Here is a 17,379-nt window from a genome sequence, read left to right as displayed (position 1 = left end):
TTTTTCCCCTCCCCCCCTACAACCCAACCCCCCCCCCTCCCGCCCCTGCCTCAGTTTCCCCCCGGCGCATTTGCACGCTGCCGTGCGCTCACACGCGCTCGTGCGCAGCCTTGCACGCTCGTGCCCCCCTTGCACACTCATACCCCCCCTTGCACGCTTGTGCCCCCCTTCCATGCTCGTCTCTACTTTTGCACGCTCGTGCCCCCCCTTGCACGCTTGTGCACCTTCCTGCACGCTCGTGCCCCCCCGTGCACGCTCGTGCCCCCCCTTGCACACTTGTGCACCTTCCTGCACGCTCGTGCCCCCCCTTGCACGCTCGTCTCTACTTTTGCACGCTCGTGCCCCCCCTTGCACGCCCATGCACACTCTTGTGCGCTCGTGCACGCGCTCACGTGCTCGCATCCCCTCTTACACGCTCCCGCAGCCTCTCGCACGCTCGTGTGCGCTCTGTGCACTACGGGGGGGCTTCTTCCTGACCCCCCCGCATCCCCGTCCCGCCCGGTGGGGTGCACACGTGTGTGCAAAGAGAGGTGCGTGCGTGCGAGGGGGTGCACGCACAGAACAGGGGGTGCATAGACGTGTAGGGGTGCACACACGTGTGCAAGGGGCTGCGTGTGCGTGCGAGGGGCGCCCGCAGGCTGCACATGGGGGGGTATGTGTGTGTAAGGGGGTGCACACAAATGTAGGGCCGTACACGCGTGTGAGGGGGTGCACACACGTGTGAGGGGGTGCACATGCATGTGGGGATGTACATATGTGTGCAAGGGGGTGCACGTGTGTGTGTAAGGGGCTGCACACACGGGTGCAAAGGGGTGCACACGCATGTGAAGGGGAGCACACGTGAGATTGCACACACAGGTGCAAGGGGGTGCACAAGCATGTAAAGGGGTGCGCATGCATGTGGGGCTGCACATGTGGGTGCAAGGTGGTGCACACACGTGTAAAGGGGCACGCATAGGCCTGCACACATGGGTGTAAGGGGGTGCACACGCATGTAAAGGGATGCACACGCGTGTGGGATTGCACATGTGGGTGCAAAGAGGTGGCTGTGGGTGCAGGGGGGTGGATATGGGTGCAGGGGGTACCCATGGGTGCAGGGGAGTGCACACACATGTAAGGGGGTGCACAGACATGTGAGGTTGCACGTGTGGGTGCAAGGGGGTGCACACGCGTGTAAGGGGGTGCCTGTGGGTGCATTGGGATGACTGTGGGTGCAGGGGTTGCTTGTGGGTGCAGGGGGTGGATATGGGTGTGGGGGGTGCACATGCGTGTAAAGGGATGCACACGCATGTGGGGTTACACAGGGGGATGAAAGGGGGTGGGTACGGGTGCACGGGGCACCTGTGGGTGCAGGGGGTGAATATGGGTGCAGGGGGTGCACACGCGTGCAAAGGGATGCACACGCGTGTAAAGGAGTGCCCACGCGTGTAAAGGGACGCCCACGCGTGTGAGGTTGCACAGGGGGATGAAAGGGGGTGGGTACGGGTGCACGGGGTACCCGTGGGTGCAGGGGGTGGATATGGGTGCAGGGGGTGCACACGCGTGTAAAGGGATGCACACGCGTGTAAAGGAGTGCCCACGCGTGTAAAGGGATGCCCACGCGTGTGGGGTTGCACAGGGGGATGAAAGGGGGTGGGTACGGGTGCACGGGGCACCCGTGGGTGCAGGGGTGCCCGCTGACGGCCCGTCGCGCAGGCCGGGGGGCGGCGCGGGGGGGCGCGGGGCCCCCCGCCATGGCCTGCCTGCACGAGACGCGGACGCCCTCGCCCTCGCTGGCGCTGCCCTCGGACGGGACCCCCGAGCAGGAGCTGACCCCCACCCAGTGCGTCCTGCGCGACGTCCTCCCCGCCGCCGCCCCCGCCGCCGCCGCCCCCGCCGCCGCCGCCGCGGGCCCCCCCGAGGCCTGGCCCCGCCGCGGGCCCCCCCGGCACCCCGAGGCCGAGGGGGCCCAGCTGCGCTGCCAGGCGGGGGGGGGGTTCCTGGAGGGGCTCTTCGGGTGCCTGCGCCCCGTCTGGACCATGATCGGCAAGGCCTACGCCGCCGAGCACAAGCACCCCCAGGAGGGTGAGGGGGCGCCCGGGGGGGCGGCCTGGGGGGCCGGGGGGTGCGGTGCGGCCCGTAGGGTGCTGTGGGGCAGGGAGGGTGCTGTGGGGCAGGGTGCTGGGGTGAGGGTGCCAAGGGAGGAGGGGGCTGCACCCCGGCCGTGCCAGCACGTGGGTGCTGCGGGTGTGGGTGCCGATGTGGGGGTGCCAGGGGTCCCATGGGTGCTGATGTGGGGGTGCCGGGGGTCCCGTGGGTGCTGATGTGGGGGTGCTGGGGGGTCCCATGGGTGCCAATGTGGGGCTGCAGTGGGTGCTGTGGGTATGGGTGCTGAAGTGGGGGTGCCAGGGTCCCGTGGGTGCTGATGTGGGGGTGCCATGGGTGCTGAAGTGGGGGTGCCAGGGTCCCGTGGGTGCTGATGCGGGGGTGCCCGGGGTCCCATGGGTGCTGATGTGGGGGTGCTGGGGGTCCCGTGGGTGCTGATGTGGGGGTGCCATGGGTGCTGTGGGTGTGGGTCCCATGGGTGCCGATGGGGTGCCGGGGGTCCCATGGGTGCTGATGTGGGGGTGCTGGGGGTCCCGTGGGTGCTGATGCGAGGGTGCCGGGGGTCCCATGGGTGCTGATGTGGGGGTGCCGGGGGTCCCATGGGTGCTGATGCGGAGGTGCTGGGGGTCCCGTGGGTGCTGATGTGGGGGTGCCGGGGGTCCCATGGGTGCCGATGGGGTGCCGGGGGTCCCATGGGTGCTGATGCGGGGCTGCCAGGGGTCCCATGGGTGCTGATGTGGGGGTGCCAGGGGTCCCGTGGGTGCTGATGTGGGGGTCCCATGGGTGCTGATGTGGGGGTGCCGGGGGTCCCGTGGGTGCTGATGCGGGGCTGCCAGGGGTCCCATGGGTGCCAATGTGGGGGTGCCGTGGGTCCCATGGGTGCTGATGTGGGGGTGCTGGGGGGTCCCATGGGTGCCAATGTGGGGCTGCCAGGGGTCCCATGGGTGCTGATGTGGGGGTGCCGTGGGTCCCATGGGTGCTGATGTGGGGGTGCTGGGGGTCCCGTGGGTGCTGATGCGAGGGTGCCGGGGGTCCCATGGGTGCTGATGCGGGGCTGCCAGGGGTCCCATGGGTGCTGATGCGGGGCTGCAGTGGGTGCTGTGGGTATGGGTGCTGAAGTGGGGGTGCCAGGGTCCCGTGGGTGCTGATGTGGGGGTGCCATGGGTGCTGAAGTGGGGGTGCCAGGGTCCCGTGGGTGCTGATGCGGGGGTGCTGGGGGTCCCATGGGTGCCAATGTGGGGATGCCGGGGGTCCCATGGGTGTTGATGCAGGGGTCCCGTGGGCACAGATGTGGGGGTGCCGGGGGGTCCCGTGGGTGCTGATGTGGGGGTGCCCTGGGCGCAGATATGCGGGTGCCGGGGGTGCCGTGGATACCGATGTGGGGGTGCCGGGGGGTCCCGTGGGTGCTGATGTGGGGCTGCCAGGGGTCCCATGGATGCTGATGTGGGGGTGCCGGGGGTCCCATGGGTGCTGATGCGGGGGTGCCCTGGGCGCAGATATGCGGGTGCCGGGGGTGCCGCGGGTACCGATGTGGGGGTGCCGGGGGGTCCCGCGGGTGCTGATGCGGGGGTGCCGCGGGTGCCGCAGACCCCTGGGAGGTGCCGTTCGAGGAGATCCTGGACCTGCAGTGGGTGGGCAGCGGGGCGCAGGGCGCCGTCTTCCTGGGCCGCTTCCACGGCGAGGAGGTGGCGGTGAAGAAGGTGCGGGACCTGAAGGAGACCGACATCAAGCACCTGCGCAAGCTCAAGCACCCCAACATCATCACCTTCAAGTGAGGGGGGCACGGGCGCGCGGCGGGGCGCGGCGGGGCGGGGGGCCGGCGTGGGCGCCGCGACACCGTGGGCGCAGGGCACGGGCGCAGCGTGGACACGGCGCGGGGCGCGGGCGGGCCGCGGCCGTGGAGCGTGGATGTGGCACGGAGAAGCTGCGGGCGTGGGGAACGCCGTGGGCACGGGGCGTGGACGTGGCGTGGGGCACGCACACGGCGTGGGGCACGCACACGGCGTGGGGCATGGAACGTGGACACGGCATGAGCATGGGCATGGGGGACACCATGGGCACGGGGCGTGGACGTGGCATGGGGCACGCACACGGCGTGGGGCACGGAACGTGGACACGGCATGAGCGTGGATATGGTATGTGACATGGAACATGCTGTGGACATGGAACATGGATATGGCATGAGCATGGGTACGGACATGGTATGCAGCATGGAACATGGACGTGGCATGGGCATGGCATGGGTGTGGAACATGGATGTGACATGGGAATGGGGCATGGAGAGCACGATGGGCACAAGGCATGGACACAGCATGAGCATGGATGTGATGTGGGGCATGGAACACGCTATGGACATGGTATGGGGCATGGAATGTGCTATGGGCATGGAACACGGACACGCCATGGGCATGGACATGGTATGGGGCATGAACATGGAGGACACCACGGGCACAGGGCATGGACACGTGACGGTCGTGGGCATGAACACAGCATGGGGCATGGGCACGTCACGGGCATGGACTTGGGGAACACCATGGGCACATGGCATGAGCACGGCATGGACACGGCATGGGCACGGGGCACCAGCATGGCACGTGCATGGGGAACACCAGTGCTGCATGGACCCGGGTGGGCAGAACACGGGGCACCCACGCGCCACGGGGCACGCTGGCACGTCCCACGGGTGGCACGGGGCACGGCGGCACACGGGACAGGTCTCACGGGGAGGACGCTGCGGGTGCCCCGGTGGCACCGGGTGTCGGGGCGCAGGGGGGTGCGGGTGGGGGCTCCTCCTGCTAACGGGGGGGCTTGGGTGCAGGGGGTGTCCCAGCACTGATGGGTGCTGGCGGGTGCCCGAGTGCAGATGGGTGTCCTGGAGAAAGTGGGTGTCCTGGAGAACTTGGGTTCCCTGGGGAACTTGGGTGCCCTGGGGAACTTGGGTGCCCTGGCGAAGCTGGGTGTCCTGGAGAAGTTGGGTGTCCTGGAGAAGCTGGGTGTTCTGGAGAACTTGGGTGTCCTGGAGCAGCTGGGTGTCCTGGAGAAGTTGGGTGTCCTGGAGAAGCTGGGTGTTCTGGAGAACTTGGGTGTCCTGGAGTAACTGGGTGTCCTGGAGTAACTGGGTGTCCTGGAGAAGCTGGGTGTCCTGGAGAACTTGGGTTCCCTGGGGAACTTGGGTGCCCTGGCGAAGCTGGGTGTCCTGGAGAACTTGGCTGTCCTGGAGTAGCTGGGTGTCCTGGAGCAGCTGGGTGTCCTGGAGAACTTGGCTGTCCTAGAGTAGCTGGGTGTCCTGGAGCAGCTGGGTGCCCCCAGTGCTGTTTGGTGCCCTGGGGAAGCTGAGTGGCCTAGAGAACTTGGGTGCCCTGGAGAAGTTGGGTGCTCTGGTGCTGCTGGGCACCTTAGAGAAGTTGGGTGTCCTGGAGGAGCTGGGTGTCCTCAGGAAGCTGGGTGCCATGGAGAAATTGGGTGCCCTAGAGAAGCTGGGTGCCCTAAAGAAATCGGGTGTCCTTGAGAAGCTGAGCATCCTTGAGAAATTGGGTGCCCGGGTGCTGCTGGGCGCCCTGGAGGAGCTGGGTGCCCTAGAGAACGTGGGCGTCCTGCAGAATTTGGGTGCCCGGGTGCTGCTGGGCGCCCTGGAGGAGCTGGGTGCCCGGTCCGGCGGGGCCGCGGGCGCTGAGGGTGCCGCTGTGCCCGCAGGGGTGTGTGCACCCAGGCACCCTGCTACTGCATCATCATGGAGTTCTGCGCCCAGGGCCAGCTGTACGAGGTGCTGCGCGCCGGGCGCAAGGTCACCCCCTCGCTGCTCGTCGACTGGTCCATGGGCATCGCCGGCGGCATGAACTACCTGCACCTCCACAAGATCATCCACCGCGACCTCAAGTCGCCCAAGTGAGCGGGGAGCGGGGAGGGGGGCAGGGAGCACCCGTGGGTGCTGGGCCGGGTGCCCCGGGTGGCGGCGTGACCGTGGTGGGGACGTGCGCGTGGTGGGGACGTGCGCGTGGCGGTTGCGTGATGGTGGCGGTGCTGTGCCCGTGATGGAGCCTTGTCCTCAGTGGTGGCGTGCCGGTGGGAATTGCGTGTCTGTGGCAGTGCCGTGCCCATGGTGATGACATGTCCACGGTGGTGCCATGTCCATGGTGATGACATGTCCACGGTGGTACCATGTCCATGGTGGTACCATGCCCATGATGATGCCATACCTGTGGTGATGACATGTCCATGGTGGTACCATGCCCGTGGCGGTGCAGTGACCATAGTGGTGCCATGCCCGTGGTGATGACATGTCCACGGTGGTGCCATGTCCATGGTGGTGCCATGCCCACGATGATGCCATACCTGTGGTGATGACATGTCCATGGTGGTACCGTGACCATGGTGGTGCCATGCCCATGATGCCATACCTGTGGTGATGACATGTCCATGGTGGTACCGTGACCATGGTGGTGCCATGTCCGTGGTGATGACATGTCCATGGTGCTACCATGACCATGGTGGTGCCATGTCCTTGGTGGTGCCATGTCCATGGTGGTACCATGCCCATGGTGGTGCCATGTCCATGGTGGTGCCATGCCCATGATGATGCCATGCCCGTGGTGATGACATGTCCATGGTGGTACCGTGACCATGGTGGTGCCATGTCCATGGTGGTGCCATGTCCGTGGTGGTGCCATGTCCGTGGTGGTGCCATGCCTGTGGTGGTGCAATGCCCATGGTGGTACCATGCCCGTGGGGTGCCATGTCCATGGTGGTGCCGTGCCCATGGTGGTGCAGTGCCCATGGTGGTGCTGTGCCCGTGGTGGTGACATGGCCGTGCTGTGCCCGTGGTGATGCAATGCCCATGGCAGTGACATGCCTGTGACAATGCTGTGCCTATGGCAGTGCAGTGACCTCAGTGGTTGCGTGTCCATGACAGTTGTATGTTCATGGCAGCGCTGTACCCGTGGTGGTTCCATGCCCACAGCAATCACATGACCATGGCGGTGCCGTGCTCATGATGGTGGCGTGTCCGCAGCAGGACTGTGCTCATGGCAGTTGCGTGCCCATGGTGGTTCCATGTCCATGCTGGGGGTGTGGTGGTGCCATGTCCATGACGGTGGCGTGCCCGTGGCAGTTCCACGCCCATAACCCACTGATGCCCGTGGCAGTTGCATGCCCGTGGTGGTGCCGTGCCTGTGTCCCTGGCGTGTTATTGGCGTGGCGCTGAGCGGGTGCCCCCCCACCCCAGCATGCTCATCACCTACGACGACGTGGTGAAGATCTCGGACTTCGGCACCTCCAAGGAGCTCATTGACAAGAGCACCAAGATGTCCTTCGCCGGCACCGTGGCCTGGATGGCACCCGAGGTCATCCGCAACGAGCCCGTCTCCGAGAAGGTCGACATCTGGTGAGGGCTCGGGGACCAGCCGTGGGGACGTGACCGACCCTGACCTCGGGGACACGGGGAACCTTGGGGACACCGGGGAGCTGTGGTGGCACCGGGGACACAGGGGGGCTTTGGGAGGCGCTGGGGGGGCACGGGAGGTGTTGAGGACAATAGGAACGGTGAGGGGACGCTTGGCCATGGGTGATGGGGGCCGTGCACTCCTGCACCCTGGGACTTCAAACACCCTGGGACCCCAGAACCCTGGGACCCTCAGCACCCAGGACCCCCCCCCAGCACCCCGGGACCCCAGCACCCTGAAACCGCACCACCCTGGGACTCCCAGCACCTTGGGACCACCAGCACCCCAGGACCCCCCCCCCAGCACCCCAGGACCATGGGACCCTGGGACCCCAGCACCCCGAGATCCCGGGACCCTAGGACCCCTGGGACCCCAGCACCATGAGACCCCTCAGCACCCTGAGACCTCAGCACCCTGGGACTCCCAGTACCCCCAGGACCCTGGGACCACCATCACCCCGGGACCCCTCAGCACCCTGAGACCCCATAACCCTGGGACCCCCCAGCACCCAGGACCCCAGCAACCTCAGACCCCAGCACCCCGAGACCGCCCCCAGGATCCCCCCAGCACCCTGGGACCCCAGGCCCGGCCGCGGGTGACGGGGCCATGGGTGACGGGGCCGGGTGCCCCAGGTCGTTCGGGGTGGTGCTGTGGGAGCTGCTGACGGGCGAGATCCCCTACAAGGACGTGGACTCGTCGGCCATCATCTGGGGGGTGGGCAGCAACAGCCTGCACCTGCCCGTCCCCTCCGGCTGCCCCGACGGCTTCAAGGTGCTGCTGCGCCAGTGCTGGTGAGTGCGCCGGGGACACCGGGGGGACACCCAGGGGGACACCTGTCGTGGGAACACCTCGTCATGGGGACACCTCGTCATGGGGGCACCTCATCATGGGGGTGCCTCGTCATGGGGACACCCCATGGGGACACCTCGTCATGGGGGCACCTCATCATGGGGGTGCCTCATCATGGGGACACCCCATAGGGACACCTCATCATGGGGATACCTTGTCATGGGGTCACCCCATAGGGACACCTCATCATGGGGATACCTTGTCATGGGGTCACCCCATAGGGACACCTCGTCATGGGGATATCTTGTCATGGGGACACCCCATAGGGACACCTCGTCATGGGGGCACCTCGTCATGGGGGTGCCTTGTCATGGGGACACCCCATGGGGACACCCCATGGGGACACTATGCCATAGGGACACCTCATCATGGGGACACCCCATGGGGACACCATGCCATGGGGACACTTCGTCATGGGGGCACCTTGTCATGGGGACACCCCGTAGGGCCACCCTGTAGGGACATCTCATCATGGGGCCACCTCATCATGGGGACACTGCCATGGGGACATCCTGCCATGGGGACACTGCGCCATGGGGACACCCCATAGGGACACCTCGTCATGGGGACACCATGCCATGGGGACACCTTGCCGTGGGGACACCCCGTAGGGCCACCCTGTAGGGACATCTCCTCATGGGGACACCCCATAGGGACACCTCATCATCATGGGGACACTGTGCCATGGGGACATCCTGCCATGGGGACACTGCGCCATGGGGACACCCCATAGGGACACCTCATCATGAGGTCACACCATGGGGACACCCCATGGGGACACCATGCCATGAGGACACCTTGCCATGGGGACACCTCATAGGACCACCCTGTAGGGACATCTCATCATGGGGCCACCTCTCCATGGGGCCACCCTGCCATGGGACCACGCAGTCATGGGGACACACCACGGGGACGCTTCGTAGGGCCACCTCGCCATGGGGACACCCTGTAGAGGCACCTTGCCGTGGGGACACTTCACCATGGAGGGGGACACCCCACAGGGCTGCCCCACCATGGAGCCACACCACAGGGACACCCCATAGGGCCACCACGCCATGGGGCCACCCCATGGGGACACACCACCATGGAGCCACCCCACCATGGAGCTACACTGCAGGGACACCCCATAGGACCACCATGCCATGGGGCCACCCCATGGGGACACCCCACCGTGGGGACACCCCACCATGGGGTCATCTCATAGGACCACCCTGCCGTGGGGACACCCCACCTGCGGATGGGCCATGGGCACCCGTGCCAGGGGGGACCCCAGCATGGGCACCCCACTGTAGGGGCCACCGTGAGGGACCGGCCATTGCCCCCCAGGGTGGGCAGTGTAGGGGGGGGCTCCTGATCACAGGGACCCCCACTCTAGGGGTGCCCCCACCCTGGGGTGGGGGGGTGTGTGTGTATGTGTGCACCCATGGGCACCCCGTGCCAGGCTGCACCCCAGGCACCGCTGCCCCTTGGACACCCCAGAAAGCCTCAGCACCCCCCCCAGTGCCCCCCAGCACCCGCCAAGCATCCTCCAGCACCCCCCAGAATCTCCCCAGTGCCCCCAGCACCCTTCCAGCACCCCCCAACGCTCCCCAGCACCCCCCAGGGCCCCCCCAGCACCCCCCAGCGCCGTGCCGCTCCCCCCAGGAACAGCAAGCCCCGGAACCGGCCGTCCTTCCGGCAGATCCTGCTGCACCTCGACATCGCCTCCGCCGACGTCCTCTCCACCCCCCAGGAGACCTACTTCAAATCCCAGGTACCCCCCACCCCGGGACCCCAGCACCCTGGGACCCCAGCACCCCAGGACCCCAGCACCCTGGGACCCCAGAACCCTGGGACCCTCAGCTCCCAGGACCCCAGCACCCCAGGACCCCAGAACCCTGGGACCCTCAGCTCCCAGGACCCCCAGCACCCTGGGACCCCAGAACCCTGGGACCCTCAGCTCCCAGGACCCCAGCACCCCAGGACCCCCAGCACCCCAGGACCCCAGAACCCTGGGACCCTCAGCTCCCAGGACCCCAGCACCCCAGAAGCCCAGCGGTCAGGGACCCCAGAACCCTGGGACCCCGGGACTCCTAGGACCCCGGCACCCCGGGACCCCAGAACCCTGGGACCCTCAGCACCCAGCACCGCAGGACCCCCAGCACCCTGAGACCCCGGGACTCCCAGGACCCTGAGATCCCAGAACTCCCAACCCCTGCAGGAGATTTGCTTCAAATCCCAGTGACTGCGAGGGCGGGTGCTGGGACAACTGGTGCCAGCAGTACCTGGGGTCCAGGGCATCCACACCCAGTATATCCCAGTGCCCGTGGTAGCCGTGCCCAGTACATCCCGGCATCCAGAGCGGCTGCACCCACGCAATGCAGTGCCCAGGGTAGCCAGTGCCCAGTGCCCATGGTGCTCATAGTGGCCAGTGCCCAGTGCCCCTGGTAGCCGGTGCCCGTGGTATCCACTGCCTGGGGTGCCCAGTGCCCCCGGTAGCCGGTGCCCTCGGTAGCTGATGCCCGTGGTAGCCAGTGCCCAGGGTGCCCGGTGCCTGTGGTATCCACTGCCTGGGGTGCTCAGTGCCCCTGCTAGCCGGTGCCTCTGGTAGCCGGTGCCCGTGGTGGCCGGTGCCTGTGGTGGCCAGTGCCTGTGGTGCCCAGTGCCCGCGGTAGCCAGTGCCCCTGGTAGCCAGTGCCTGTGGTGGCCAGTGCCCTCGGTAGCCGGTGCCCCTGGTAGCCGGTGCCTGTGGTGGCCAGTGCCCTCGGTAGCCAGTGCCCCTGGTAGCCGGTGCCCGTGGTGGCCAGTGCCCTTGGTAGCCGGTGCCCCTGGTAGCCAGTGCCCCTGGTAGCCGGTGCCCGTGGTGGCCGGTGCCCGTGGTAGCCGGTGCCCCTGGTAGCCAGTGCCCCTGGTAGCCGGTGCCCGTGGTGGCCGGTGCCCGTGGTAGCCGGTGCCTGTGGTGGCCAGTGCCCTCGGTAGCCAGTGCCCCTGGTAGCCGGTGCCCGTGGTGGCCAGTGCCCTCGGTAGCCAGTGCCCCTGGTAGCCGGTGCCCGTGGTGGCCAGTGCCCTCGGTAGCCAGTGCCCCTGGTAGCCGGTGCCCGTGGTGGCCAGTGCCCTCGGTAGCCGGTGCCCCTGGTAGCCAGTGCCCAGGGTGCCCGGTGCCTGTGGTACCCACTGCCTGGGGTGCTCAGTGCCCCTGCTAGCCGGTGCCTGTGGTGCCCAGTGCCCGCAGTAGCCGGTGCCCCTGCTAGCCGGTGCCCGTGGTGGCCGGTGCCCCTGGTAGCCAGTGCCCTCCGTAGCTGGTGCCCCTGGTAGCCGGTGCCCCTGGTAGCCGGTGCCCGTGGTGGCCGGTGCCCGTGGTGGCCGGTGCCCCCGGTAGCCGGTGCCCGCGTGCCGCAGGCGGAGTGGCGGGAGGAGGTGAAGCTGCACTTCGAGAAGATCAAATCGGAGGGGACGTGCCTGCACCGGCTGGAGGAGGAGCTCATCAACCGCCGGCGCGAGGAGCTCCGGTGGGGCCCGGCCGCGGGGTCGCTGGGGACGTGGCGGGGGGGACCGGGGACAGGGGGTGTCCCGGGGGTGGGTGGGGGGGTGCGTGTGCCGACGCCACGCGTGCCCCGGGTGCCAGGCACGCGCTGGACATCCGGGAGCACTACGAGCGCAAGCTGGAGCGCGCCAACAACCTCTACATGGAGCTCAGCGCCCTCATGCTGCAGCTGGAGCTCAAGGAGAAGGAGCTGCTCAGGTGAGCACCCACCAGTGACCCCAGTGCCCCCCAGTGCCCCCCAGCACCCAACAGCAGCCCCTGTACCCATCCCATGGTCACTCCATGGCTGGGGCCAACGCTGTACCAACCCATGGCCACTGGCAAACCTGTAGCACCCTGTGGCCACCCCATGGCCATGGCCACCCCTATGTCCACCCCATGGCTATGGCCAACCTGTGGCCATTGGCACACATATAGCACCTCGTGGCCATCCCATAGCCATGGCCAACCCTATGTCCACCTCCATGGCCATGGCCAGCTCTAGATCTACCCTATGGCCATGGACAACCCTATAGCCACCCCATGGCCACCCCTTGACCACAGCCACCCCTATGTCCACCTCCATGGCCATGGTCAACCCTGTATCCACCTCCATGGCCATGGCCAACTCTAGATCTACCCCATGGCCATGGCCAACCCTGTATCCACCTCCATGGCCATCCCTTCACCATGGCCAACCCTGTATCTATGCCATGGCCATGGCCAACCCTATAGCCACCCCATGGCTACCCTGAGCCGATGGCCAGCCCTTACCCCATGGCCACCACCCCAAGGCCACGGCCACCCCACGCGCCACGTCCCCGGGTGTGGGTGCCCACGCGTGGCCCGTGGCAGGCGGGAGCAGGCGCTGGAGAAGCGCTACCCCGGGCTCTTCAAGCCGCGCGCGCCGCGGGGGCTGCTGCACGGCAACGCCGTCGAGACCCTCATCAAGAAACGCAACGTCCCCCAGAAGCTCTCACCCCACGGCAAGCGGTGCGTCTGGGTCCCTCGGGGTTGGGGGGGGCGTGGGGGTCAACGTAGGTCCTTCGAGGTTGGGAGGGGGGTGTGGGGGTTCGGCTGTTTTGGGTTGGGGGCATGGGGGTCTGGGGGGTTTGGGGTGGGGAGGGGGCCTGGGGGCATGGACGTGTGGGTCCTTGGTGGGGTTGGGAACCCAGACACCTGGGTCCTTTGGGGTGGGGGGGCTGGGAGACTGGGTGCTGGGGTCCTTTGGGGTGGGGGGGGGTCTGGGGGCTCAAGTGCCTTGGGGTCCTTTGGGGTGGGGGGGCTGGGAGACTGGGTGCTGGGGTCCTTAGGGGTGGGGGGGGGGTCTGGGGGCTCAAGTGCCTTGGGGTCCTTTGGGGTGGGGGGGGCTGGGAGACTGCGTGCTGCGCTCTTTTGGGGGGGGGGGCTCTGGGGGTGCAGATGCCCGGGGTCCTTTGGGGGGGGGGGGCAGATTTTCGAGGGGTGCAGATGCTGATGTCCCGGGGGGAGGGGGGGGTCTGGCCACGGCTGGGGGGGTCCCTGTGGCTGGGTGGGGGGGCTCCCGGATGCCTGGGTCCCCATCCGCAGCCCCCCCCCGTGTGCCCCCCCCGCCCCCCCAGACCCGACATCCTGAAGCCGGAGGTGCTGCTGCCCAAACTGGACGCGGCCATGGCGCAGGTGACGCTGCCGGGGTGCCCCAAGGGCCCCCCCTCCCCGGGCCGCAGCCGCCGCGCCAAGGGCCGCCACCGCAAAGCGGGACCCCGGGGGGGCTGCGGGGAGCCCCCTCCCGAAACCGGCCCCCCCCGGGGGCTCCCCGGAACCCCCCCGACCGCCACCGGCCCCGATCTCCTCGGGGGCACCTTGGAGGCCGCGGGGGCCCCCCCGGCCGCGGTACCGGATGCGGGACCCGAGGGGGCAACGGGCACCCAAGGGTCCCCCCCGCCGCCCCCCCCAGCGCCCGGTGAACCCGAGCGGGAGAGCGGGAGCGGCCGGGGGGGCAAAATGGGGGGGGGGCAGCACCTCACCCCCGCGGCGCTGCTGTACCGGGCGGCCGTCACCCGCGGGCAGGTGAGAGCTGTGGGTGCCAGGGGCCCTTTTTGGGGGGGGGGGTGGGGGGGCAGGACCCCGCAGGACCATCCCAGCAGTGGGAGGGGGGGTGGATCCCTTCTCGGGAGGGATTCTGGGGGAGGGTCCCTCCTGAGGAGGGGGTGTCAGGACCCCTAGGTCCCTTCTGGGGTGGGGGGGAAGAGGGGCGGGGGGGGCAGTCAGGACCCCTGGGTGCCTCCTGAGGTGGATGGGGGGGGGGGGGGGGGTCAGGACCCCTGGGTGCCTCCTGAGGTGGATGGGGGTGGGGGGGGGTGGGTCAGGACCCCAGGGTGCCTCCTGGGGTGGGTCGGGGGGGGCTCAGGACCCCAGGGTCCCTCCCGAGGGGCAGCAGGAGGACCCCAAAGCCCCCCCCCCCACCCCCCTGTGCCCCCAGAAGCGGGGGGTCTCGTCGGAGGAGGAGGAGGGTGAGGTGGACAGCGAGGTGGAGCTGCCGCTGCGGCAGAAGTGGGTGCTGACCCCCCCCCCCGCCCCCGGGTCTGGGTTCATTTTGGGGGTGGGGGGAGAGGGGAGGTCCATGGGTGCTCACACATTTGGGATGGGTGCTGGGGGGGGGGGGGGGGGTCGGGGGCTGGTGGGTGCCTGGACCCAGGGTACCAAGGGTAGAGGGGGAAAATCCATGGGTGCAGGGGGGGGTCCACGACTGGCTGGGTGTCTGGGATGGGTGCAGGGGGGGGGTCTATGGGTGCAGGGGGTCCATGGGTGCCTGGACACCAGGGATGGGTGTGGGGGGGGGGGCTATGGGTGCAGGGGGTCCATGGGTGCCCGGACACCAGGGATGGGTGCAGGGGGGGCTGTGGGTGGTTGGACACCAGGCATGGGTGCGGGGGGGGCGGTCCATGGCTGGTTGGGTGTCTGGGATGGGTGCAGGGGGTCCATGGGTGCCCGGACACCTGGGATGGGTGCAGGAGGTGGGGCTATGGGTGCAGGGGGTCCATGGGTGCCCGGACACCTGGGATGGGTGCAGTGGGGGGGGGGCTGTGGGTGCAGGGGGTCCATGGGTGCCCGGACACCTGGGATGGGTGCGGGGGGGGGGGCTATGGGTGCAGGGGGTCCATGGGTGCCCAGACACCTGGGATGGGTGCAGTGGGGGGGGCTGTGGGTGCAGGGGGTCCATGGGTGCCCGGACACCTGGGATGGGTGCAGTGGGGGGGGCTGTGGGTGCAGGGGGTCCATGGGTGCCCGGACACCAGGGATGGGTGCAGTGGGGGGGGCTGTGGGTGCCGGGGTCCTCACCCCCACCCAACCGGTCCCAGGTGGCCCCCGGGGATGAGCAAGCGCCAGTCGCTGTCGACCTTCAGCTCGGAGAACTTCTCGGACGGGGACGGGGACGAGGGGCACACGAGCGAGCCCTCGCACAGCGCCACCCCCGACGTGGGCAGCACCAACACGGACGAGCGCCCCGACGACCGCTCCGAGGACCTCCTGTCCCAGGGCTCCGAAATCCCCCTGGACGGCGCCCCCCCCGAGGGGCCCGGCCGCCGGCACGGGGGGCTCAGCCCCAAGGTGACGCCCCCTCCCAGCCCCCACCCTGGGGATGGGTGACGGGGGGCACGCACGGTCCCCTGGGGGGGGGGCGACACCATGGGAGGGGGTGCGCCCAGGGACGGTGGGGGGGGTCCCTAGGGTCCCCCAGGGCTGGTGCTATGGGGTGGGGGTCCCTAGGGTCGGTATTGTGGGGTGGGGGTCCCTAGGGTCCCCCAGGGCTGGTGCTATGGGGTGGGGGTCCCTAGGGTCGGTATTATGGGGTGGGGGTCCCTAGGGTCAGTATTATGGGGTGGGGGTCCCTAGGGTCCCCCAGGGCTGGTGCTATGGGGTGGGGGTCCCTAGGGTCGGTATTATGGGGTGGGGGTCCCTAGGGTCCCCCAGGGCTGGTGCTATGGGGTGGGGGTCCCTAGGGTCGGTATTATGGGGTGGGGGTCCCTAGGGTCCCCCAGGGCTGGTGCTATGGGGTGGGGGTCCCTAGGGTCGGTATTATGGGGTGGGGGTCCCTAGGGTCCCCCAGGGCTGGTGCTATGGGGTGGGGGTCCCTAGGGTCGGTATTATGGGGTGGGGGTCCCTAGGGTCCCCCAGGGCTGGTGCTATGGGGTGGGGGTCCCTAGGGTCAGTATTATGGGGTGGGGGTCCCTAGGGTCCCCCAGGGCTGGTGCTATGGGGTGGGGGTCCCTAGGGTCGGTATTATGGGGTGGGGGTCCCTAGGGTCCCCCAGGGCTGGTGCTATGGGGTGGGGGTCCCTAGGGTCCCCAGGATGGGGTTCGAAATGGGAAGGGGGTCCCTCAGGGATGGGTGCCAGTGGGCGGAAGGGTCCCTACGCCCCCCCCAGGGCTGGGTGCTGTGGGGTAGGGGTCCCCATAGCCCCCCCCCCCAGAACAGAGATAGCAAAGGGAAGGGGATCCCCAGGACCTCAGAGGCTGGGGACTTGGGGGTCCCTAGGGTCCCCCAGAGGTTGGTGTTATGGGGTGGGGGTCCCTAGGGTCCCGCAGGCCTGAGTACCAGGGACTGGGGTGGGGGGGTCTCTGGGGTCCCCAGTGGGTGAGTACTGGGGGGCAGGGATCCCCTGAGCCCCCCCGGACAGGGTTACCCGGGGAAGGGGGGTCCCTAAGGGTCCCCAGAGACGGGTGGCACTGGGTGGGAGCTCCTGGGGTCCCCCAGGGCTGGGCGCTGCGGGGTCGGGGTCCCCTGAGCCCCCCGGGATCAGGTACACGGGGGAGGGGGCGATGTCCCAGGGCCCCCCAGGGTGCTATGAGCAGGTGCTATAGGCGGGGGGGTCCCACAAGCCCCCCCAGGGGCAGGTAGCACAGGGAGGTGACCCCCCAAGGGGGCCCCCAGGACCAGTTACCAGAGGGGGGTCCCTCAGGGCTCTGCCCTGCAGAACGGGGGGTCCCAAGCCCCCCCAGGAGCAGCTGTGGGGCAGAGGGGGGGCTCTGAGATGCTGTGCCCCCCCCAGGTCTCCGAGGACTCGGACTGCGACAGCGCAGAGCTGGACCACTCAGGCAGCGGCGAGGGGCCCCCCCGGCCCACGGCCCCCCCCGGCCTGTGACCGCGTCCCCCCCCCTCACCCCCACCCCCCGCACCCCACTTGTACAGCCCCAAATATTTATATAAATATTTATCGCTCTCTACAGAAGGCGCCGTGCCGTCTCTGGGCTGGGGGGGGAACAGGAGCGAGGGGGGGGCACTGGGGGCTATTTTGGGGGGGAGGGACAGGGGGAGAGGGCCTGTCTCCCTCTGGTGTTTATGTAGGCCCTACCATAACAGCCCCCCAGGGGATAATTATTTTGGGGAGGGGGGAAAGAAGGTAGAAGGGGCTGAGCCCCCACTCCAGTCCCACCCCCTCTTTACTGGTGGAACTGGGAGCACTGGACAGGGCAGAAGGCCAGTGCAGGACACCCAGGGGGAAAGGATGAAGTTGGGGGGGGC

At 68.5% G+C, this 17,379-nt stretch overlaps 1 protein-coding gene across 1 annotated transcript; it reads left to right on the top strand.

The window, feature by feature from the left end:
* The first annotated feature begins 1,713 nt into the window (after window positions 1-1,713).
* On the top strand, window positions 1,714-17,038 carry MAP3K12 (mitogen-activated protein kinase kinase kinase 12). Its single transcript, XM_086768858.1, has 13 exons — window positions 1,714-2,064; window positions 3,673-3,856; window positions 5,779-5,970; window positions 7,307-7,465; window positions 8,156-8,314; window positions 10,017-10,125; window positions 11,751-11,860; window positions 11,977-12,093; window positions 12,730-12,867; window positions 13,476-13,923; window positions 14,336-14,406; window positions 15,216-15,465; window positions 16,907-17,038. Exons 1-13 carry the CDS (start codon window positions 1,734-1,736, stop codon window positions 16,997-16,999), a joined length of 2,361 nt encoding a protein of 786 aa, XP_086624984.1. The 5' UTR covers window positions 1,714-1,733; the 3' UTR covers window positions 17,000-17,038.
* Window positions 17,039-17,379: the final 341 nt, after the last annotated feature.

The sequence above is a fragment of the Chlamydotis macqueenii genome, chromosome 29 (assembly GCF_036417535.1).
Source record: "Chlamydotis macqueenii isolate bChlMac1 chromosome 29, bChlMac1.mat, whole genome shotgun sequence".
Taxonomy (NCBI): domain Eukaryota; kingdom Metazoa; phylum Chordata; class Aves; order Otidiformes; family Otididae; genus Chlamydotis; species Chlamydotis macqueenii.
Note: the sequence above shows the minus strand (reverse complement) of the source record. Positions and strands in the feature narration are given on the sequence as shown.